The following is a 26,686-nucleotide window of genomic DNA, read 5'->3' as shown; positions in this document are numbered from 1 at the left end:
ATGTTTACGCTGGGCTTTGTAAATAAAATGAGATTGACCCCCAGCCATTATCTCATTTATCTGATTTACATTGTAAAATGAAGATCTACACTATTGATTAGGGCATAATTAGTTAATTATGAACAGGTAAATACAAAGTTATGTGGGGCTTGAGCACAGCAGGTTGTACTGCTGAAACATTTCCAGGGGCATGAGCAGATGGAGATCAGTTTATTAAAGAACAAAGCAGACGTGTTTCAGGTATGGAAATGTTGAATCATTCTCTCATGCTGTGAAGAGGTACTTGACTTCACTGTGTATTTTTATATGAATTCTTTGATTTCATGTTTCGTTTTTTTTGTTTCACTTTTAATCTTGTAACTTGGTTGTGCAGATGTAGCTAGCTGGAGTGATCTTGTTATTTAAGTGATCATTAAATATGAATTAGGATTTCAATAATTATCCATATATTTTCCAATAATATACTTTCATGTATAAAGAATAGTTCTGTTTTTCTTACCACTCTTTCATTCATTACTGGCTGTGATAAAAGTCTATAGTGGCATTAACGAAAAAAACGTGTAAGGCCTTCACATTAGTCTTATATTTGTGAAATATGCTATGAAGACATTTTCTAGTTATTTTGTTTAGAAAATGCTTATATAAGTGGTTTGCACTAAGATTGTAAAATAAAAGGAAAAAATGTCTTTATTGATATTAAATGTTACTCTAATATTGTAGAATGCAGAACTTTGTGCATGTTTGTATTATGTTAAAAGTCGTTTTACTCATGGGCCACAGACCTGCATCTTCTCCATATTCTAAAACGAGTAATTGCAGTAATTGGTTACTATTCAATGAAAGAATCTTTCCCTCCTGGTTGACAGATCTGTGTAGGTGTTTAAGCTGCTAGTGAGATTTTGTTTAAGTAATGTTAATATTCAAGACCAATTCTTTTTATCTTTCTTGTATAGAATTTTTACATGGAAATGATGGAAAAGTAAAAAAAAACAATCTATGAATTCTCTCAGTATTTAGGGTGTTGTTTTTTTTAAGTGAACAGATGTAATAGTATCTATGTTTAGAGTTAGTATTTTATTTTACTCCATATAGACCTGGAAGGGATCTAAATAAAATGTTTCATGACATAAAACAATAGCTTGATTATGGATCAACTTGATCATAAAAAAACATACATTCCTTTTCAAATCACATGTTGGGGATATTGCTTCTTCCTGACATTTATTTTAGCATCTGGCTACAAATTATATGCATAGGACATGCACTTAATTGTTTCTGTTAGTTTAAAAAGTAGTTATTTATTGTACTCTACTAGTGAAATTATCAACTGGATATTAGGGGAGTTAATGAAACCCTTTGGAACATTGGTTTTTAGCCTGTTTCTTGGGCAAAGGAGGAAATAAATCGGTTGTCTCTCTTTGAATTGTATGTATATTCTCAGCAATCAGATAAACGTGATCGATTGCTTGTTATATGGATCATAGGACATATCAACATAAATCATTTTCTTCCTCTTCTTTGTCTAGGGTGCTATACTTAACCATGTGCTAAGTAAGTATTTTAAATACATATAGAAATATGTTTATTTGCTCACTGCATTTTGTTAAATCAATGTGTAAAAGGCCATATATATAGCTGCTTTATTATCTGGATCCATTATTAATCTGATGCCAAGGAAATTGTATTTAATAAGAATCTAATTAAATAATCAGTTTTCCTTTTATAAATGGGATTCATTTAATCTCATTTAAAATTGTAATTTTAGAGTGCCCTATAGTGTTAATGTGTACATTATTTATTAGATGTTTAAAGGATACTTCTTTAAGCATCTAGTTTGCATTTTATTAAAAATTTCATAGTATTTCTTTACAGGTTTGTTTTATATTCTCTTTGAATATTTTAAGACATTTCCTTCCTATTTAACATATGTGCTATTGGTATAATAGTCTGTTTTTATTACATAGACATTTGCATTATTTAATAAAGTATATTGTTATGTCACTATGCTTTTGTGGGTCAATGACTGCTTTTGCAAAAGATTTTAAAAACATTTTATTCACTATTTATTTAGATAAATATGTACTATATATGTGCTGTAATTATGTATTTCCAAGAATATGTAAGAAGTAAAGGTAAAGACCAACAATAATAATTTCATCACTAACTACTTCAACTCAACTTTGCTTTTAGGTAGCAGAATGATTGCAGGCCTTTATGAGTTTCTAAATTTTGAGTTTTTAAAATGATATAAATTTGTAACATAGCCAGAATTTGTTCTGACAGAATTTGCTATGGTTTACAAAATGGTGTGTGTGTGCATGAAATAAGAAACCTACTAATTTCACCATTTACATTGTTCTTTGATTCCTAGGATTCTTAATGATATCTCTTACATTGGTCTGTGGTATATTCTTGCAAATTCTGCTCAAGTTCACAGTGTCATTCAGTATATTTTTGTTATCAGCACATAAAGATTTCTTCAATTCAATATTCTAGCGTAGAAAAAAAACAGATTTTTTCCTCATGGAAATAATTGTAGTCATTTCTAGAAAGAGCTTACATTTGAATATTTATTTATTAACAGAGCTAATGATTTTAAGATTGAGTTATTTTTTTTTTTCCTCTCCTGGATTTTGGCAGTTCCTAAGTGTTATTAAATACTCCTTTTTTAAATTTAGTCTTAGAGTTGCAGTTTTTTATTTACTGGTTAGTGAGCTATAACCTGAGATAAGTATCACCCCTAATTCAGACAAGCAAATTCTTCCTCACCTCTGGGCCCCATCACAAATACATCAGAGCTCCACATGTAGACTAAGTCATTCTAAAATGTGTCACTATTGAAAGAATTAGTAAGGATTAGGTCATTTCCAAATGGCGTACACTTCAACATTATATTCTAACAAATCTAGCATATAAACCTTTCTTTACCCTTTTGCATTTATTCTTGAGCTGAAAGATAACTTGATTTTACTATTAACTGAATTCATCTACAAATTGGAAATATATCAATGTAACAAATTTGTTCTTAGTTTATTAGCTGGAAATTCATAGCTATTCCAACAAGAATCACCTGCGTACATGAAGGTAAAAAAATAATAAATTAAGATTCACCTTTATATTCATCATGGTGTTTGACAATGAAAATCTTAATTTATAAGTTATTATGACAGAGTTATAAAGTAAATATACAGTAATTGTGTTGTAATTTGATATGAACTAGGAAGACATTAACACCTAACCCTTTACCTATCAAGAGCCCAGATTATTGGCATTCTGAACTGTAAGGAACATTGCCCAAAAACCTAAAGTTAAGCAAAAAATATAGTTACTGAAAATTGTGTCTATATACTTAGCTCAATAGAAATTCTTATTTTTGTGTCTTTTTACTGTCAATTTGTCTTAATGAGCTTAGTGGTCTGGTTTCTGAATCCATAACAAATGACTGTTGGGGAAATGTTGCTTAGACAAATACAGTGACAATATCAGAAAACAGTGGCTGAAACTTTTCAAGCAAGCGAGGACACTGAAAACATAAAAATGTTGAATACAAGAATTCAGACAGAACAGCAAATTGATGGTACTCACTCCAAACCCAAAAGGCTGGCACACTGTTAGACCCATAGCAACATCTGTTACCCATACTCATGACCCTGAGATGACAAAAAGCGTGTAAATTATGTTTAATGTATTTTCTTGAAGTAAAGAATGTGATTCTTAAAATTTCCCTTTCAAAGATGATTGAAATACTAGTTTGCTTTAAGGAATATGGCCTCAGCTCTTTGGAAATTTCTCCATTCTCATAAACTCAGAAATGTTTATAATCTAAAGGTTCTCATAACCATCTATATGCTTAACTGAATTTTTCACTATTGAAAGTTAAATAAATTGAATTGAGGAGAAAGAACATAAAATTGTGTGGGTTTGTCATTTAGTCTGTATTACATTTGATGTTAGCTAGTATTATCTATTGTTTCTTAATGTCAGAACACAGATATTTAAAAATTTTAACTGCTTTCAAATGTGATTTTGGATGGTTCATTTATAATACTGGTATAGTAAATAAAGTACTGTTATTCTTATTTGATTTTATTTTTTTCCATAGCTAGAATTATCACAGTAAACTCCCCCCCCCCCACCCCAACTGCATTTCTTGAGTCTAATAATGAGAATGTTGTAGAGGAAGAAATGCATAAGCTTATGACATATAATTGTGTTTTAAGCTCCTTTATACCTGAATAATTTAGCTAAGTTGCTAACTTTTCTGAAAACTCTTGATTCCTAAAATGGGCCTTTGAGAGATTGGGTTTTGTAGCATTATATGAAATATTTAGTATAAATGTATATTTATAATCCTATTGTGATAAAAAAAATCAGTTTTTGTGTGTTGTGTGTAACAATAGCTGCTTCCCCTTTTTTCTAAGAAAGATTATTAACTAGTAGTTAGCATATATTTAAGTAATGTGGGTCCTATAATTTTCCCCTTGGTTTCTTAGTTGTGGATATCTCAACTTTTAAAGTTTTAAATCAGTAAGAGAAACAATATATGAAGAGAATCTGACAGATTGATTTGGAGAAAGTATTATTTTTTTTTTACTTAAAAAGAGAGCACAAAGAAAAGGAGGAATATAAGTCTTTCTGTAAGATGAATACATCTTTGTTATTTGTTGTTAAATTTTGGTCATGTTATTCCAACTGATAAAAAATTATTTTTATAAGACACTGAAATAATACAGATCTTTCTTCATTGTCAGCAGGATGAGATTGTCTGAAACGAAGAATAGGTATGATAGTTTTCTTAGATTTTGTACATCATAGGTGGCAAAGACACTATCAAAACATTTATTAATAAGATTTAAAATGTACTAGGAGGCCCTTTGAAAACCAAATACACTGAAAAAAAGTGACAGGTAAATTTTGAGAAAATTACATCTAGTTCTTAGAATGATTTTTATTTGCTATAGATTGTGATAGCATTCTATAAAATTGGAAAGTTTATATTATACATTAACTTGGAGAAAGAGTGATGAGATATAAATTGTATAGAATGATTACAAATTGGTGTATGTAGCCTGTAGAATTCCTTCGAGTTCTAAAATTTTTTAGAATAATCACAATGTAGTGAATTGAATTCATAATCTTGAATTATATGTATCATATCATATATTTTTAAGCTATCTAATGGGAAAATGATTAATTCTTGAAGTTCAAAATTGTGTTAGTTTTAAACACATATATTCATTCATATGACCTTAACATTTCTATTACAAAGTGTTCTGAATGATATTTTTTTTATCATTTGTTATATTTTGTTTTTACTATCATTATTTTAGGTTTAGATTGTTTTTGTCATAAACATTAATTCAATAATCTTTGAGCTAAAGGTAGAATTAACAAGAATAAAGTTCAAATGGGCAATTGTTTGCTATTTGTCTTTGAAAAAGATGCTTTCTAAAATATTATTTAGATATACCTTCAATCTGTTCACCCTGCAGATGTGATGAATGCAGACTGTGCTACCATTTTGGCTGTTTGGATCCTCCTTTGAAAAAGTCTCCTAAACAAACAGGCTATGGATGGATATGTCAGGAGTGTGATTCTTCATCTTCTAAGGTAAGGGGGAAAGCCTATAAGGAACAGTATTGTTTCCCTTCATTTTGATAGCTTTTCTATATCTACCATCAGCTTCCTAACTTTAAAGAGAATTGGAATATGAAGGGTTAACATTTTAGTCTAATGCAATTTAAAATATATATATATATATATATATATATATATATATATATATATATATATATATATATATTGCCACAGTGATTTTATTGCCCTTAAGTTAAGGAATAAATAGCTCTACTAAATTATATAAATTTCTTCTATGAAATATTTTAGCTGTTTTGTATGTTCTCTATATTACTGTAACATATTAAATAGTGCTATGGTAGCCAAAAAAGTCACCCTCTGCTAATTTACCACACCTGGGGAGTAGGGACTAGCAGGGAAATTCTGACTTGAGTCATAAATGTTATGTATAAATGTTAACTAAAAGCAAAATCAGTAAAATCCAATTTTATTTTGTAGATGACTCATTTTTACATAAATAAGTGTATTGTGATTGTTTATATGATCTGTATTTTTTAAACTAGTTTTTATATTCTAAAATTCATTTCTGATATTTATTTTAGCTAAGTAGGAACGATGGCATTTCTAATAAGGTCATTTAATAGTTTATTTCATGAAATAAACTATTAAAGTTATATCTTTTGTATATCATTATTATACCCTTAAGTGGTGGTAATCTACAGTTTAAGATTATTGTGTTTCTTTAAAGTGTGTGAGTAGCTAGACTCTTAATGCTTTGGTTCATTTGACAGAAATATTGAATATATTTGAATTAAGACATTTACAGAGGCTATCTGTAAATGTTTATTTATTAAAAATAGTTATACAGAAAAAATATTTAAAGGTTTTATAAAGTAACATATTTATTAAAAGATTATACATTTGTACAATAATTATTAACATAGAACATAGTATGCATTTTATTTAATAAGTAAAACATTTTGCACAAGGTTTTAAACAATATCAAGAATTATTTTCCATTAATTTTATTAAGACCCAGGTTTAAGAGGGAGCATATTTAACAGCAAAAGGTTTTATTACATAATTTCAAAATGCTTTCCAGAAATTGAATTTAAATGAACAAATAGTGGCACACTATATATTTTAAATAGTTTTCTTATGGGACTCTTTGTAGTCTAAAACAATTATTTAAATGTGTTTTTTTGTTTAGGGTTTCCTCCTAACCTTAACAAGCAAATTAGGAAAGCAATTTTTGAAAAATAATTTATTGCCTTTTATAAATATGTCTTTTTGCATACATTCTTTTGAAAGGCTCTATACTACCATAAATACGTAGCTTTATATTAAACACAAAGAGTGGCTTTGTGAAGTGATATAGTAACAAATATTGAAAATGCAAGGGGACATATTTCACATAGTTTGGGAATGCACCATACATTTTGTAAATGCAATAAGTGCCAGTAGCCATTGAGAAGAGTAAGGTATTTTTTGTTTTTGTTTCTTCCTCTCTACTAGGGATTAAGTAGGTCTTGAACTCTGAATGGAAATCCATTAGGATGGCACATTGTTAGAAAACTTGCATTGTATTTGCTAAACTGTTTGACCAGTGGTTGAAAAACTATTTAAATATTTTTAATATATGAAGGCCATAGTCCTAATACTGCTACTTGAGTAATATTTCAGAAAGTGTATTTGTCACACCTCTGCTTTACATCTTAGTGTGTTTTCATCCTCCTATATATCAAAAATATATCCTCCCCAAATCAGAAAATTAATGTTGATACATTATTACAATTTAATCCTCAGACCCCATTCAAGTTTTGCCATTTGTCCAATAATGTCCTTTATAGCAAAAGGATCCAGTACAGAATCACTTGCGGCATTTAGTTTTCATGTTTCTTTAGTCTCTAATCTTTGACAATTTTTGACTTTTATTATCTTGCCACTTTTTAAGATTACAGAGCAGTTATATATCTTTGATAAGAATAACACTGATGTGATGCAGTATACTTTCTATCAGGTGACACATGATTTTGATTTGAGCCATAGATGGTGATGTTAACTTTAATCACTTGAATCAAGGAGTTATCTGGAAGTCTTCTCCACTCTCTTCCCCTTTCTCATCAAATTTTCATTTTATGTTTTTCCCCCCTGTGGCTTTATTTTCATTACTAGAGGCCCGGTGCATGAGGGTGGGGGGATGTCCCTCAGCCCACCCTGCACCCTCTCCAATCTGGGACCCCACGAGGGATGTCTGACTGCCCGATTAGGCCCGATCCCAGTAGGATCGGGCCTAAACGGGCAGTCGGACATCCCTCACACAATCCAGGACTGCAGGCTCCCAAATGCTCGCCTGCCTGCCTTCCTGATTGCCCCTAACTGCTTCTACCTGCCAGCCTGATCACCCCCTAACCACTCCCTGCCAGCCTGATTGATGCCTAACTGCTCCCCTGCCCCCCTGATTGCCCATAACTGCCCTCCCATGCAGGCCTGGTTACCCCTAACTGCCCTCCCCTGCAGGCCTGGTTACCCCCCAACTACCTCCCCTGCAGGCCTGGGTCCCCCCCAACTGCCCTTCCCTTCAGGCCCAGTGGCCCCCAACTTCCCTCCTATGCTGGCCTCCTCACCCCTAACTGCCCTCCCCTGCAGGCTTGATCACCCCCAACTGCCCTCCCTTGCAGGCCTGTTCCCGTCCAACTTCCCTCCCCTGATGGCCTGATTGCCCACAATTGCCCTCCCTTGCAGACCTGGTCCCTCCCCTGCTGGCCATCTTGTGGCGGCCATCTTGTGTCCACATGGGGGCAGCCATCTTGTGTGTTGGAGTGACAGTCAATTTGCATATTATTCTTTTATTAGATAGGATAGAGGCCTGGTGCACGGGTGGGGGCCGGCTGGTTTGCCCTGAAGGGTGTCCTGGATCAAGGTGGGGGTTCCCTTGGGGCATGGGGTGGCCTGGGCGCGGGGCCTGTGGTGGCTTGCAGGCTGGCGACCCAAGTGGAGGCCCTGGTATCTGGGATTTATTTATCTTCTATAATTGAAACTTTGTAGCCTTGAGTGAAGGCCAAAGCAGGCCAGGAAGCTTGGCTTCCTCCATTGCCGGGGAAACCCAAGCCTCCTGCTCGCTCCGTGGCTGCAGCCATGTTGGTAGGGTTAATTTACATACTCGCTCCTGATTGGCTGGTGGGTGTGGCTTGTGGGTGTGTCAGGGGTATGGCCAATTTGGATATTACTCTTTTTTTTTTTTTATATTTTATTGATTTTTTACAGAGAGGAAGAGAGAGGGATAGAGAGTTAGAAACATCGATGAGAGAGAAACATCGATCAGCTGCCTCTTGCACACCCCCTACTGGGGATGTGCCCGCAACTAAGGTACATGCCCTTGACCGGAATCGAACCCAGGACCCCTCAGTCCGCAGGCCGACGCTCTATCCACTGAGCCAAACCGGTTTCGGCTGGATATTACTCTTTTATTAGATAGGATTTTGATGTTCAAATTGTCCCAGATTTGGTGAATGGGAGCCACTTCAGGCTGATGTCTGCCTCTTCAACTTGGCATTTGTGTCCTTTTGACATCATCAGCAGTCTTTGAGTATTTTCTTACTAAAAATGTTCCAGGCTCAACTTGCATTTCCCATTCCCCTTCTCCTAGAACCAACTATTTCTCCAAGGAACTCTGGTTCCTCTTAATAGAGAATGGTATCTAGAAACCAAGATATGGGTATTAGATGTGCTCGTTGTTACTGGGATGTTGTTCCTACTAGCTCTTCTCAGTAGACAATGCCAAAGACTAGATGTGTGTACAGGCATATCTCTTTTTATTGCTCTTCACAGATACTGTATTTTTTACAAATTGAAGGTTTGCCCTACACTGAACCAATCTATTGGCATTTGCTCACTTTGTGTCTCTGATACATTTTGGTAAGATATGTATATACATGTAATTTTAGACATAATGCTGTCACATACTTAACAGCTGATAGCTCTAGATTCTATTACATTTTGAAAATGAAATATATTTTAATAAACATTGTGTATACACTGTGTATACACTTTTTTGGGACACCCTGTATAGTCTTACATGATTAATCCCCTGATACAAAACTAATATCTTTCAGCCTTTACCTCCACCCTACATTGATACCTACTTTGCTTACCATAACTTGATGGCTTTTAGACTGAATTGTTCAGGAAAGAGAGAGATAGGGAGTAAGGGTTGATGTTTATATTTTTTATAAGCTCCTCAAATTAAAAGCAGTCAGGAATAAGAACTGTTTTATGTATTTTATTAATTCAGTTATTAAAGTTTTCAAGATAAAAATTAACTTTTTTAGAATTGTAAAACAAATACACACAATGCAAAACCCAAATTAAACTTTAGCTGACACTTAAAATTACAGTGTATATTTACATATAAGATATGAGGTAGACAATATTGTATTTATTTAGGTAATAAATTAACCTATTTTAATAAAGTTTATTATTTAAAATTTAAAAGTTGTATTGAAAAGTATAATCTCAGGCAAAGGTTTTACTTTTTAAAAAACTAAATATTGGTGAAAGTATTACCTATTTCTCCTTTTCCCCCCATTGACCCTTCTAGCGCACCCCTGCCCCTGTGTGCCCCTGCCCCTGCTCCAAGACCTTTACCACCCTAGTGTCTGTGTCCAGGGGTTATGCATATATGCATACAAGTTCTTTGATGTAGGGCACAGGTCACTATTCAGTCTTTTTCTAGGGTATCCTATCTAATAAAGAGGGAATATGCTAATTGACCCTCATGTGGTCACAAAGATGGCGGCACCCACAGCCAATAAGGAGGGAATGTGCTAATTGACTGCCCTGTCCTCAAAGATGGCAGCACCCACAGCCAATAAGGAGGGAATATACTAATTGACTGCCACACCCTCAAAGATGGTGGTGCCCACAGCCAATAAGGAGGGAATATGCTAATTGACTGCCTTGCCCTCAAAGATGGTGGTGCCCACAGCCATAAGATGGCAGTGCCCAGTCCCCTCAGCCCCACCGGGGCGACAAGTGCATGGCAAAACTGGGCCTGCCCCCAGGCGGGCCTGGCCGCACCGTGTGCCTGCCTCCAGAGTCCCCCAGTCCCCTCAGCCCCCCAGCCGCCCAGGGCTGGCCTGAGGTGCAGGCAAGCCTCGGATGGCGGCTGCCCAGCCACCCAGGGTCGCCCAAGACTCAGGTAACCAGGGCCATCCAAGGCTTGTGCTGCTGTCAGTGGCAGCAGCAGAGGTATGATGGGGCGTCGCATTCCCCTGATCGCCAGGTCGCCTCCTGCCCCTGAGGGCTCCTGGACTGTGAGAGGGGGCAGGCCAGGCTGAGGGATCCCCCCTCCAGTGCATGAATTTTCATGCACCGGGCCTCTAGTACTTAATATAGATCTCAACAACTTCTGTGGCTGAAACACCCAAAACGAAGTCAACTTATTTTGACATGGTTAATGAACATGTATAAATATTTATTTTAAAAGTGATTCATCCAAGTCATTTATATTCACAACTGCCACTGAGAATTTATATTTACATCCTATATTTTACAGTGACTTTGCCAGTTATGATTTTACCTTTTCATCCTTGTTTAAGCTCTGTTTTGTGGAAAGCCATAAAGTAAACATGACAGGTCATTATCTGACTAGTACAAGATGAGCTGTCTTAGCATGGAGACCTGCATGTGGTTTGCTTGTATTTGATCTTTCCAGTATGCTACTCTTTATAAGTCATAAATATGCATAGAAATCTCATCCAAATTCCTATGGAAGATTTTCTGGAACTACAATCCCTGAGTAAGGGAAGTATGATATTTTTTTCATTTCTGTTTTATTTTCTAAATTTTCTGCATTGAACTAGAATCCTATAACTGATATACTTATGTTGAAATGACATATATAAATATTTATTTTTAAGTAAAATAGTCATTGCGTATTTTGCCTCTTTAAGAATGGAACAGAACAATCTCCAAGGAGTATTTGCTACAATTCATTAAGCAAGCACATTTAATTCAACCTAGAAATATTATAAATTGAATGTCTGAATTTTATGTATTATGAAGATTTGTGAAAAATATAAAATTAAAATGAGTTATCCTTTAAGGTCCTTTGAAATTTGAAGCACATAACTGACTCATGGAAAAGGACTTTGTAATATTTTAACTATTCATTTGGCCTCTCAGATTTTTTCTGACATTAGGTTAAATTTTAATTCTTTGAATTTAGCACAGTTGACAGAGAAGTCATTTAAAGGTAAAATTTATACCACTTAACCATCTTAATTCAGTATTCTTCTCGCACTTGTGTAACAAGCAGTAAGGCTTACAACAATGCACTTTGAAGCTTTACTGAGTGTTGATTGGCCTTTTCACTGATACAGGCGTGTAAAAATCTGGAGAAGGTTGTGTGCAGTGCCCTTCATTACAATCCCATAGAACAAATCTGTTGTGGTTTGTAGACTTACTCAAAGTCTGAGAATTAAAACTCTGGGGTGGTTCTCCTTGATGGTGGCTATAATTAAAAATTTAAACTTTAGATTTCCTCTTTTCTACTGTGTGTGATAAAACCCACAAACTCCAAATGATGTTCTACCTTATCCTAGACTAAGTTCAAACTATGGCCCGTTACTCCGGCATTTTCCCTGGCAGGCAAAATTGTACTAGTATGTCTGTTAAGCCCTTAGTTCCTAAAGGAGTATCATACTTTCAGACTAGCAACATGATTTGTGAATTCAATGAAAAGTAATAGCCATTCACAATTCCACTGTGCTTTTTTTTTTAGAGTATGTTGTTACACTGAACTGAACTTATTATTTATTTGTCATAAGGGCCTGCTCACAGAGGTTGCTTATATCATTGTCCCAGACATGTTTCTGAAACCTATCCCTAGGTAATATTTTTATCACGTAACAATTTTCAGCAAAACAAAGATTGTTTATGGTTATTCTTTATAATAGAATTAGAATTTATGCTGATGTGTTTAGTTCTGTAACTTAAAAGAGTTTTCATGGGGCTTGTGTAATATATATTAAGCATATTGGTTTACTTCAATAAATTATGATCAGGTATTCCTTAAGAACCTTTTAAAATATATGATTTATTTCCTTTGTAAAATTTATCAGTGTTTATGACATACATTTTTATATATTTCAGCATCATATTCATAGACAAAGAAATGATTTGGGACCTCTAAAACTAGACAAATGTTTTCTATATTAATAACATGCAAAATTGAAAAACTAAATTAAGTTACACTTACTACAAACTGGAAAAACCAAGCCGTTTTCTAATTTGGATGGCATGTGGGCTTGACGTGTTTCCATAGCATGCTGTGGATTGCCATATGTGATGAGAAACTAAATCACAACTGAGATAATTAAGCAAAGTACACTAGGGTGCCATACATAGAGTTGTCTTTCAGAAATTACCAACTTAATATTATTCTGTAGTTTAAAATTTTTTTTTGTTTTTATTATTTTGGAGAAAAAATGGCCCCTACTAAGAATATGGACTTAAGCTGAAAGGTATTTCATTACCTCTTTTCAAAAGTTAGTAAGACCCAGTATTTGAAATATTAAAATGGGGTTTTATAATATGCCATTGTAAAAATTCAGAGATAATGTAGACTATATTAATTATGTAAACTGTTATTCCAGTATTTGTATATAAAGTGTGAGAGACATTGTTCATTGCAAAATGATGGTCCTAGTTGACATAAGCTAGCGCATTCTCAGAGCTGTGAAAGTAACCCCCGAATAAGACTCAAATTCTGGTTTCAAAAAAGAGAGATTTCATGTATGCTAGATGTAGATAGTTAGTTTATTCCTTCTAATTTATTAAACATTTAGTTTAACTATTTCATCACTTTATAGAATTACTTATGTTAAAAATTAACTTACATATTGTGACTTAAATTTTATTTTATTATTATTTTGGAGAAAAAATGGCCCCTACTAAGAATATGGACTTTTTGCCTACAACAAAAAATAGACTTCTTCAAAGCTAAGCTAGAAAATTCAAAGAATGCACTCTGATAGTTAATAGAATTGAGTTCTGAAGTTAAATACATTTAAGCATTCTAATCTTGATGTTCTGATAGAATCCTTACCAAGATTGATAAGAAATTATAGACTAGGCTTTGGGGACATAGTGAAAGTGTGTTATACCATGTTACTACTAGCATTTTGACATTTATTTTCTGACATTTCTGAAATTCGGATGTGTATCTATAAGCAGTTTATATCTTTAAGTGATAATACTTTTTTTCATAAAAATTTGCCATTAAATGTATGGAATTTCTTATAATTTGAGACATTGTTGAATAAGGAAATAGAATAATTTCAAATACTCAGAAAGTCGAAGTATGCAATATGATATGGAGAGAATAGTGTTATGAGTTTTCAAAAGAAATAAACTGGGTTCATATAGTAACTATAATGCTGTGACCTTCAGCAAGCTTCACTTCAGTGAGCTTTAGCCTGCTCATTTGTGGAAAGTTTAATGGCAATACTTAATAAATGGCATACTTTTAAAAATAAGCAAGCATTTTAGTCAAAGAGAGAAAAGTTCAAAATTGGTGATAATGTTTCTCTCTCCACTCCCACCCCTTCCTTCCACTCTCTCTAAAAATAAATGGAAAAAAATATCCTTAGGTGAGGATTAACAACAACAAAATCTTCCTCATTACTCTACTTTATCTTTTTGCTATCTCCTTTTGGTAGTTGACACTGTTGATAACTTCCCACTTTTTATAAACTCATTTCTTGCCTTTAGTGAACCTGTTCTCTCCTGGTTTTCTCTTGTCTTTCTGATAGGCTTCTCTGGCTTATTTTCACAGACTTCTTTTCTCATTCTGCAGGTGACAATATCCATACCCAAAGCTCAGTACCATAGCAGTTTTGTGACAGGAAATTTGAGATTTAGATTTAATGATCCATCTATTTTCTCTGAGTTAATGTTCATCAAAAGAGAGACTTTCTGCCTTTTTAAATAACCTGTGGTCTAATTATGACATAATGTAGTGATAAATTTACGCATAAGCTCTAGTTGGCCACTTCCATTATCTAATAGTCTCTTTTTACTACAAAGTTTAGTATTTACTTTAGCAGGAGAATACATATCAACTGATCTCCAAATGAAATATTATTCTGGAGATATTATTAAATGTGCTATAACTGAGGTGTCACACTGTAAGTTTTGTTTAACTTTAAAGCTAGAAAGTAATAATTCAAAACAGTAATTTTTAATATAACAGAACTAATAACCTTATATAAAATCTGGCTTTAAAAAAATATAAGTGCTTCTCACTATTTTTCTCCTTACTTCTTTCCTCTGATTCTACTTCTCTGGAGAAACTTGGAGTCAGAAAAATAAGTTACTTTGTGTATATGTTTTTAAATTGTTTATAAATGTAATACATGGTCATTGTAGAATAATTGAAAAATTCAAAAAAATAAAAATATTTAAAATTATCTGTAATAATAGCACCTAAAAGTATGACATTTCTGCTCATGTTTTGGTATATTTTACTGCAAGCTACTTTTTAAGAATTGCAATCATATTAATCAAAGGAAACCATTAACAAAATGAAGACAGTCTACTGAATGGGAGAAGATATTGAGCAATGATAGATGTGATAATGTGTTAACATCCAAAATTTTATGAAGAACTCATGCAACTTAACACACAAGATTTGATTTAAAAATGGGCAGAGGACCCGAAGAGACATTTCTCCCAATAGGACATACAGCTGGCCAATAGATGTATGAAAAGATGCTCAGCATCACTGATTATCAGGGAAATGCAAATTAAAACCACAATGAGATATCACCTCACACCTGTCAGAATGGCTATCATCAATAAATCAACAAACATCAAGTGTTGGGGACGATGTGGAGAAAAAGGAACCCTCGTGCACTGCTGGTAGGAATGCAGAATGGTGCAGCCACTGTAGAAAGTAGTATGGAGTTTCCTCAAAAAATTAAAAACAGAACTCCCATTTGACCCAGCAATTCTACTTATGGGTATTTATTGAAGAAATCCAAAACACTAATTCAAAAAGCATATGCACTCCTATATTCATTGCAGCATTTATAACAGCCAAGATTTGGAAGCAACCTAAGTATCCAAAGACAGACAAATGGATAAAGAAGAGGTAGTGCATATATACAACGGGATATTACTCAGCCATAGAAATGAGTGAAAGCTTGCCATTTGTGACAACATGGGTGACCTAGAGGGAATTATGTTACGTGAAATTGAAATATATCAGACTAAGATAAGTAACCTATGATTTCACTTATATGTGGAATCTAAAAAAATAAATGAACAAACGAAACAGAAACAAAATCATAGATACAGAGAATTCACTCTGTTGTACATCTGAAACTATTAAAATACTGCATGTCAACTGGAATTGAAAACATTTAAAAATTATAATCATATACATTCTGTTTTAATGGCCTTTTTCATGTAATTTTATATATAACAATTTTTTATGTTAAATACTCTTTTCCAACCAGATTTTTAAGTACTGTGCAGACACATATACTCTTGTAATTGCTGGATCAAAAAAACAACAACACATAACAAAACTTTTAAATAAGTAAGTGCCATAGTAGTAACAACAACAATGGACATTTATTGGGTACCTCTATGTGCTAGCACTATCTAAGCACTTAAATATATCATCCCTTTTAATCCTCACTATAGTCCTTATGTCTTTTATCTCCTTCTTGAGGGTTAAAAAAAAGAATTACACAGCTAATAAGTGATGCAACAGTGATTCGAACCCACGCCTGCCTGGTTTTAGAACCTATGTTTTAGAAACTTACTTTTATACATATATTCAAATAAGTATTTCTATTTCTTTGTTGTAAGAAATTCTCAAATTAGGTTTTGTCCTGAAGCCATTTTAGATTTTCATAATGCAGAAACTCAGATAACTTTTCTATTAGAAGTAAACACTAGGAAAAGGAAAAATACCTTTTGTTAAGAAGGGTCTGTTTTGGGCTTTCTAATGAATAGGAGAATAAAAACTGGGGGTTATTCTTAAAACAAACAGATTGATTAAAGATGGTCCTACTGTAAGGAGTAGAAGATAGATGATAACTCCTCAAGGCTTTTTCTTCATAAAATTCAGTGAAATAAGTATCTGTGTTAAGAGAGCTGCCACTTGACAATATACATGAGTTATGTAGAGCCAGCCAAATCTAATCTATTATACTTGGAGGGAGGGTGAGGGAAAGGGATCTAAAAGTGAATTTCTTATTAGGCACCGAGCGCTGTATTTTAGCTGAGTCAAATATTTCTTCTTAATGATTGTCATGAGTTGTGAAGTTTGAAAACCTGTTTTTGTAAAAAGAAACTAAAACCAACCACATTCAGTCTCTTTGCAAAGACAGTTTAAGAATATTCTGATTTGTGAAGTGTCAGCCACTTTATGTATAAACTAGAAGATTTTGTACATTTTTTCAATATCAGCATTCTTTTGCAGTAGAAAGTCCCCTCATTTAAAACAATACCTTGTTTGTCAGTGGACCAGATACTAATTATAATGCAGTTTATACTCATTTTGGGTTAATTCTTTTGTATGAAATTACTTCTCCTATAAAAAGTTAAAAAATAGTTACCTCCTCCTTTATAGATAAAAATTCATGTATTTAACTGTCTTTACTCTATTTCCACCCATGACCTCGCTCAACCATCTAGGTTCTTTTGTGTTTTCAGACTTCTACAAGTTGTTCTAGCCTTATGATACTGCTCCCTTTCTTTCCTTTGAATTATATTCATATGCTAAATTTAAACTCTGGTCACCTAAGATGTAATCTATTTTATGTTTTCTCTGAAGGTTTCTTAAAGGTTTATGTTGTAGTGTTAGACCTTCATTGAAGTTAAGTTGGTTTTTTGTTAAATGTACCTTCAATAATGCCTACAAATGATTATCTGCTTCACTGGTTTGAAAACTGTTTAAAGTATGCTTATAGAGGTTAAAATTTTTAAGAATCACTTTGAAAAGTTCAGACTGCATCAGAGCATTTTTATTAGTTCCCTTTGTGTTCCTGAGGGACTGGATTATTTCCTGAACTTTTCAAGATGAATAGTATTCTGTTTCTTCTAAAATCAGGTATCTAAATTTAGATTACCAGGTGTTTGTGGATCTGTTTCCAAATCACAGATATATAAGTAGCTTAAAGCAAGTCATAAAGATAAGATAATTAAGCATTGTTTTTTTATTTTAATACAGCAGTTTAACATATAAAAACATCAGAATTTAATAACTCAACATTTATTCCATTACCCAGTTATTAGTTTACTTATCACTAATTTTTCCCCACTTCAAGTTATTTAAGATTGTGAATGAAGTAGATATTTTTAGAAAGCATTCTTTTCTCTTTTACAAGCAGGTAACTTGCTATATAATTTAGACAGTTTTCTACCTTTTCCCTGTGACATTTAGTGACAGTGTGGAAGTTTTAACGTGTTTACAGCATAAAAACTATATTAAGTATAGCCTTGTCTTCACTTCTTTGTTTGTGCTCCTGAGTCTACTACTCATGTGTCTAATTTTTGGGTGAGGTAAACTTTGTCTTCATGATTGTTCCTGAATCCCCAATTGTTCTCTTTTCTACTCTTTCTCATTTTTCCCTGTATTAATGAAAGAAAGCAGCATTTGGAGACATGACAGTCTACAAATCCTGCAGTCTGAAACTGACACCTTTAACAAAAAACCATTCAAATTAATTTTAAATAAAGGGTACAAAAGGAGACAATAGAAGTGGTCTTATCTATTCTCTGTATGAAATGCTTTATTGACTATCCAGATTCCTATTTTTAAAAGACTAATCTTCAATTTTTATTCAGATATAAATAAATATTTTTTCCTGAATTCAAGATGCAAATAAAAAGCAACTTAATACTTTCAGTTCACTGCCTTTAAACAAGCCCTGTTGGATATTTTTCTCCAATGACGCTGGGGCATATCTCTCTTTTTTTTTTTTTTTTTTAGTCTCCCTGAGATATTACTAGTCTTTTAAGTACATAACCTAGCCCAGTTTAATGTCAGGGCTTCAGCAGGTCTACTTCAGGCTGGGAAATCTGGAGTTTGGAAGGGCCCCTGGGCTTTGATCGTGTCCCTGCTTCTCTTGCACGGTGCTGTCTGTCATTACGAGGGTTTTCCTACCTGCAGTTCCCTTGATGTGAGAGACGCCTTCTCCTGTGGGTTACTTATAACTCATTTTCAGAACTTAAGTTCCTTTCCTCCTTTTGATTGGTATCACCTCATTCCCACTAGGCTGTCCTCTTTGGTTGGATACCTTTCTAGACAACCAGAGTCTTGCTGTCTTCCACGGGGTGTCATTTGTCCTAAGTAAGCACATGGGAACCCTTGCCTTGCAAGCTCAGAAGAGCAGTCATTCCTCACAGCCCTGCAGCTTTTCTCTGTGTTGCTCTGTCACTATAGCCAGACAGACTTGCATTGCCACCCAGTCTCTGTGCCCTTCAACCTCCGGGGCACACACTCTCTGAGTTCTTTTCAGAAAACCCCCCTCATCTAGGGACTTCCTTTAACGTACCTCTTCTAAAGCAATCCCTCCTCTCCAGTCCCTGCTCTCCTCGTTCTTCAGGCTTCTTCCCCTTTGAGTTACTAGACCATTTTTTGGTTTGAAATGCTTCAGAGGAAATACTTCCTGAAGTATTTTATCAGTGCATAACTTTTTTTAAAAGAAATTTTAGACCATTTATGAGAGGGTGAGAGAGAAAATTTCACTCACCCCATGAGTCCTCTGAAGTGAGTATGTCAAATATCCTCTCACAGTGACTCAACTCATGATCTTTTTTTTTTTTTTTAGGACATCCACTTTTTCAAATACTTCCTACCAGTTCCTCAGCTCTTCTCAAGACCTCCAGGACATCCTTCTCCTTCTGACTTAACCATTTCCTTCTTTTTTAAACTATGATTTGGCATTTTAGTGTGCACTTTACAAAACATTAGAGTCCTTTATTACAATTTGTCAACTTTCTCTGGATTCACTGTATTGATTCATCTCAACTGTTTCTTTCTGGTTAGAAATACGTAACTGGAGAAAACCATGAACTTAGGTTCACTACAAATGTATGCCTCCTAAGTTAAACCGGGCCTCATTGCCATCATGTGAGCTCCTTATCAGATTTCTTATAGCAGCTATTTCAAATCTCTGCCACATATCTCAAGTCTCAGCTTTATTTCCAGCACTCCCATTTATCAAGAGGACTCCGTCTTTTACTTCACTGAGGAAAAAGGGGCCATATCCTCATCTTATCTCCTCTCAACTTGAGAAATAGCCTTTGTACTTTCCTTATCTCAATCTCTTATTCCCTGTCTCAGAAGAAGAAGAAAAAAAAAAGTCTTTAGTGAACCAGTTCTTTATTACTTTTGTTCTTTATTCCAAAAAATCTTTCTCTTCAGAATCTGTTTCCATTCTCATTAAGCCATGTTAGAAGTTTTTTACAAGTCAATCTTTTTGAAAGATGACTTTTCACATATCTTTCTAGGTTAGAAAACTCAAGGAAAGAGCTCTCCATTGTCCATGCCATGGGACAGGTGTCAGGGCTTTATCCCTGAATTCCAAGACCATCTATATAGCCCCAAGCTGCTCGCTCCCCCCACCCCCTCTCTCCACTTCCTCCCTCTTCCTTCTCTCACAAATATCATCAGGCTTGTTTTTGTTATTGTTTAAATTAAATGTCCAGCTTAAGTCCTGGTTTTCTCCACAGTACTTAGGAATAAATTTCTTTTGCATTTGTTTGCTAGATTGTTCATTCGGCATTTGGTAGATGCTTCTTTGTATTGTTACTCATCTTTTTATGTCTAGATTCTTTTTATCAGATAGATTATAAACTCTCATTTCTCTCATACTTCCTTGAAAACAGGGAACCAGAATGTTATAATTTTTTCAAGGTAGAGTTAAAATTGCTCTTGGTATTTCACTGCTAGCCTGTTTCCTGTTAGTTGTTATTGAAATTATTTTTTAAACCTTTATTTTACTGAATGACAGAGGATATAAGTTCTAGTTTTTGACCTAGATGCCCAAGGCTGTTTGTTGAAATAACAAGTGATGTCTGAAACATAAATGCCTGCCAGCCGTGACCCAAATATGCAGGAAAGACTGAGAGTAAGAGACATGGGAAAATATCTCTGGAGGAAATTTAAAATATTCTTTCTTAGAAGCATTTGTCTAGTTCACTCAGCATTTCTGTTAACATTTAAGAGTATCTTTTGATTATAGTAGGTTTCTTTGAAGTAGAGATATAGTTTTAAATTAAAAAGAAACTGTGTTCTCCAGAATGAAGAATACTGGGGTTGTAGAAGTGTGTAGAACTAATCCCAAAGAAAACGTCTGTTTTGTATTTTTCGTACATAAAATTTGAGAAGAAACAGTAACTCTTTTACTTGTGTAGGTGTTTTCTTTTTCTTGATGGGCCTACTAATATGTCTGTAGTAGGAACCTCATTTTATTGAGTAAAAATCTGTATAGTAGTCAAAAGTTATGGCACATTTTCCAGTAGGTGCTTGAGGTATACTTAGATAATCAGACATGATCTGGTCATTAAAAAACTTATATTCTGGAAGGGCAGGTAAGACATGTATACATATAATTGTAATACAAGGTTTAAAGTGTTAAATGTCATTAGAAGATGCAGATAAGCTACTGTGGTAATTGAGAGACTAGGAACATTGTTTTCAGCTCCGAGAATCAAAAAAGAGATTGTGAATAATATGTCATTGGAATGGGATTACAAAAACTAGATCGGGTTTGATAGGAATGTAAATCATGGTAGGTTACCAGGGGTATACAGCACAAACAAACAAAATACCAAATTTGGAGTGGATTAACACTTGTTGATTTCTCATGCAAGTAACATGTCAGTACAGGTTGGAAGAGCAAGTCTGCACATTTGATTACTTGGGGACCCAAGCTGGTGACAGTTTTATTTCAATATAGGTCCAAGGCACTGTAGGAGGACACATGGCAAATTGCAGAATGACTTTTAAAACCATACATGGAAGTTAACACATGCCATTGCAGCTTACATTCTACAAAATACATAGCTAAACCTAACTTTAAGAAGCCAGGGAAGTATAATGCTACCATGTGCTACCATACTCCATAAGCCTTTCTGGTACTTGAAGCATCATAGGGGAATCCTTGAAGAAAAAAGAGTATAGTAAGTGCTGGCGAGGATGCAGAGAAAAAGGAACCCTCCTGCACTGCTGGTGGGAATGCAGACTGGTGCAGCCACTATGGAGAACAGTATGGAGTTTCCTCAAAAAGTTAAAAATGGAACTCTCATTTGACCCAGTAATCCCACTTCTAGGACTATATCCCAAGAAAACAAACACCAATCAGAAAGGATATATGCACCCCTATGTTCATAGCAGCACAATTTACAATAGCTAAGATTTGGAAACAGCCTAAGTACCCATCAGCAGATGAGTGGATTAAAAAACTGTGGTACATTTACACAATGGAATACTACACTGCTATTTGCAACAGCATGGATGGAACTGGAGAGCATTATGCTAAGCGAAATAAGTCAGTCAGAGAAAGATAATTATCACATGATCTCACTCATATATGAGATATAATGATCAACATAAACTGATGAACAAAAATAGATCCGGAGACAAGGGGCAGGAGAGGGGAGGAGTTGAGATCAACCAAAGGACTTGTATGCATGCATATTAGCATAACCAATGGACATGGACACTGGGGCAGTGGGGGCTTGTCCTCGGGGGTGGGAGTGGAAGGGGGGGGGGTCCATCGAGGAAAAAAGAGGCATATGTAATACTTTAAACAATAAAAAAAGAGTATGTGTATAATTGGTATGGGGGAAACTGCATAATAGCTTGAAAAGCACTAAGTTCTAATAATTGTTGATCATGTGTTTTAAAATTTTGATTTTTAATAAACTTTGAGTTTTAGGTTTATAGTAAAAGTGAGTAGAAAGTACAGAGTTCTCATATATCCCCATTCCTGCACCCATCATCACCAATTTTCCCCATTATTAACATCTTGCATTGGTGTGGTACATTTGTTAGACTTGATGAACCAATTTTGATACATTATTATTAACTGAAGTCCATAATGTACATTAGGATTCATTCTTTGTGATATACAATACTTTGTGAGTTTTTTAAAAATTGTGATGTCATGTATCCACCATTGCAGTATCATCAGGATAGTTTCACTGCCCTTAAAGTCCACTGTGCTCTACCTATTTACCCCTCTGTCCCTTCCCCCAAGCCCCTAGCAACCACAGATCTTATGCTGTTTCCGCAGTTTTGCCTTTCCCAGAATGTCATATAGTTGGAATCATACAATATGTATGAATGCCACAGTTGATTTATCCATTCACCTACTGAAGTTGAGAGAGAAAGAATATGTGAATAATTAGTTTGTTGTGTGTACAACAATTTTGGTAGCTTCCAAGTTTTGGAAATTATAAATTAAGCAGCTATAAAAACATGCATGCACAGGTTTTTATGTGAACATAAATGAGTTTTCAACTTATTTAGGAAAAAGCAATGAGCATGATTACTGGATCATATGGTAACTGTATGTTTAGTTTTGTAAGAAGCTGCCACTTTCTCCCAGTCACCTAGATCTTCTGTTGTTATCTTCTAGGAGTTTTATAGTTTTGCATTTTATATTTAGGTCTGTGATCCATTTTAAGTTAATTTTTGTGAAAAGTTTAAGGTCTCTGCATAGATTTTCATGTGATGTTCAAGTGTTTCAGAGCTTTGAATTTGTTAGTATTCAAATGTCAATTGCTTTCTTAAAATCCAGCAATGAACGATTGGAATAGGCTACAAAACCACAATATCATTTTAATTAGCACATTTTATAAATCTAATAAAATATGTGCAAGATCTATATGAGGAAAATTATAAAATTCTAATTAAAGAAGTCAAAACCAGATGGAGAAATATTCTATGTACAAAGATAGGAAGACTCAATATTGTCACAACTTGAACTGTAGATTCGGTGCAATTCCAATCAGAATCTTAGCAAATTATTTTGTGGATATTAACAAACTGATCTAAAGTTTATATGGAAAGTCCAAATTCCCAGAATAGCCAACACAATGTTGAAGGAGAAGAACAGAGTTGGAAAACTAAAACTTATCTGACTATAAGACTTACTATAAAGCTCTAGTAATCAAGACAGTGTGGTATTGGCTAAAGAACAGGCATAAAGCCCTAGCCAGTTTGGCTTAGTGGATAGAGCGTCGACCTGTGGACTAAAGGGTTCCAGGTTCAATTCTGGCCAAGGGCACATGCCCAGGTTGCAGGCTCGACCCGCACCCCCCCAGTAGGGGACGTGTAGGAGGCAGCCAATAAATGAGTCTCTCTCAAATTAATAAAACTGATTTGAAATTTTAAAAATCCCATATAATAAAAGCCTAATATGCAAATTGTCTCCTCGGGCTGCCGTTTGACCAGGAGACCGGGAGTTCGACTGCTCACTATGATGTGCGCTGACCACCAGGGAGCCGCGTGGCGCTGGCAGCAGGCGCTCAGGTGCCGGGCGCCTGCGAAGAGCCCACCCCACACCCCTGCAGCCTCTTTCGGGTGAGCCAGGCTGCAGCCGCCAGGACCATAGGGGCCAGTCAGGATCCCTGTGGGTTTGCTCAGGAGCCGGTGTGTGCAGCCAGCTTTCATGCGGTACCACTGGGTGGCCCAGGGGCCCATGCTGCACCACAGCCCGCGACATCTGGCCATGCTCACCGCATTTTCACATGGGGACTCGGGTGCCATGACTCAGGTGGAGGGGGGTGCGTGGGGACCCTGGGGCCCAGGTGCTGCCCAGGGCCCAGAGGTCAGCTGGGACCTGCCCTTCCATGTCGGATGCTCACATTTTGATCGCCAGCCAGGCCTAAGGACCGCACCCATGCACGAATTTCGTGCACCAGGGCTCTATTTTATATATATATATATATATATTTTAAGAATAGGCATCAAGATCACTGGAACAGAATAGAGAGCTCAGAAGCAGAATAGGAATACACACACACACACACACACACATACACACACACACACACACACACACACATAATCAACTTTTAACAAAAGAGTAAAGCCAATTCATTGGGAGTTTACCAGTAGATTGAGACCATATTATAATGGATTATAAATATTATGTCATGAATCTGTAACTACTGAAGTTCTGTTTGGATCCCTTAAGATGAAAAAAAGACACACAAAAGACTAGTTAAGGATGAGGAGATATCATTTAGACCAGTGATTTGCAAACTTTTTCAATCAGATTTATTCTATATATTTTGTTACGTATAACTTAAAATATTTCATGGAATAAAATCATGCTTAAAATTTCTGTTCTTTTCTTTTTGGATTAAAAAATGCTGACTAATCTCCACTAAGTTGATTTCACTACCGGGTTAAACAATTTAAAAAATTTTGATATAGTCGAAGTGCTTTATTTTGTAGAAAGGAAAGTGATACCCAGAGAAGTAAGCTTAGGGTTACACAGTTAGTTAATGACCAGGGTAGCGCTAATCAGTGCTCTTTCTATAGTCATTTGTTATTCTATCATTGAGCACTTTGGAAATATTATATATTAACATTAAATCTGTTCAGTGATTAAAAACAAGTTTAGATGTATAAAATCATTTTTCATAAACATGAGTAAAAAGTTGTAGAAGGATACACATGAATGATTAGGTAGAGCAACATATATTCCTCTAAGCAAAATTTGTCAAAAGACTGAAAGCATTTTTGTGTTCTTTGTGTGTTCGATGAGGACTTGCACATAAACATGCAGAGTTCCTTGTCTCCTGGCACGGGGACCCAGCTCTTTCTTCACTTGACTTACCCTTCTAAGGCCTCTAAACTTCACTTTATGCCTTCTCTCATCGATGTTCCTCATTACTACTTCTGGTACAAACAGTGTTTTTTAAAAAATCAGTCTCTTAGATGTACTCAATGTCCTTGTACTCTTAGTCAAATATTCTACAAGCATACAGACTCAGAATCCAATTGTCTAGTTAGCTGTATAAACTTGGGGGTGACTTGTTCTCTCTGTGCCTCATTTCCTCAGTAATAAATACCTCCTTATTTGCTTTTATGTATTTATTTATTTATTTTTTGCTATTTTATCTGTGTTTTAGCGTCTGTTAACAATGATGCTAAGCCTAACTAGTACTTAATTCACTTTTCTACTTAATTGCATGGCCACAGGAAACAGAAATGAAATGGCTTTCACAAAGATAAAAATGAAATATATATTTATGTCTACTACTTCCAAAATACTGAGAATAGCACATCCATTGTGTTGTTATTCTTTCCCATATTTGAGGACTACTTAAAATTATTTTAATAGAATGTCGGCTTTATAACTTTTTAAAACACTCTGGAAATGTGTGTGTTTTCCCCATTGAAACTCCATCTCTGTGAAGGAGTAACCATTTCCTGCATTGGTAATGTTAAATGTACTTTAGCTCTCAATTCCTTGCTGTGGTTATGTTTCCAGAGCCTGCTGTAAGAGATAAACCCATTGCAAATGAAGACAGCATTCATTTTCTTCCACCTCAGGCCACACAGAATTGATTGAGGTAATAAAATGACAGCACCTTGTAATATACTGAAGGCTCTTTAATTCGAAAACCAGTTCTAACCTGATTCACAGCTTGTTTAAAGCTAATTTATAGCTCGCATAATTTACAGCTGGCCGACCAAGGTAAAGGATGATATATGAAAACTGGTAAAGAATTAACTTATGATACATTCAGACCTGTCTTGTTAAAGTCAACTGGCATTAAAAAACAGGTGGTGGGGAATGGTAGGAAAAATAATTAGTAAGCTTTCGGTGCACTTAAGTAACATTGTTAACAACAGTTTAAATTTTCCAACATCTTATTTCAAGCCTAGCTTCTTGTCCTTTCTTTCTAAAAGCAGTTCTGTTTGTATTTCTTATATTTTAAAGCCCTTCATTTTTCATCACATATTAAGGTAGTGTGAGGCTGGGTGCAGTTAGCAGCTGCTGTGGCTTCCACAGTGCCAAATATATTGTCTGCCATAGTGGCAATGCTGCTGCTAAATAGTTCT

General features: G+C 34.9%; 1 protein-coding gene across 5 annotated transcripts in view; it reads left to right on the top strand.

Moving 5' to 3' along the window:
* Positions 1-26,686, top strand: part of PHF14 (PHD finger protein 14) — a 158,425-nt gene that overhangs the window by 95,630 nt on the left and 36,109 nt on the right. For 3 of the 5 annotated variants that reach the window (XM_079786511.1, XM_079786514.1, XM_079786510.1), the window contains one exon: positions 5,493-5,610. In XM_079786511.1, coding sequence (XP_079642637.1) covers positions 5,493-5,610 — 118 coding nt within the window. Of the gene's footprint in view, positions 1-1,526; positions 1,767-4,751; positions 4,782-5,492; positions 5,611-26,686 lie in introns of those variants that run through there. The other 2 variants (XM_079786509.1, XM_079786512.1) reach the window with 2 other exon arrangements.

This window comes from Cnephaeus nilssonii, assembly GCF_951640355.1.
Source record: "Cnephaeus nilssonii genome assembly, chromosome: 12".
In the NCBI taxonomy this organism is placed as follows: domain Eukaryota; kingdom Metazoa; phylum Chordata; class Mammalia; order Chiroptera; family Vespertilionidae; genus Cnephaeus; species Cnephaeus nilssonii.
Note: the sequence above shows the minus strand (reverse complement) of the source record. Positions and strands in the feature narration are given on the sequence as shown.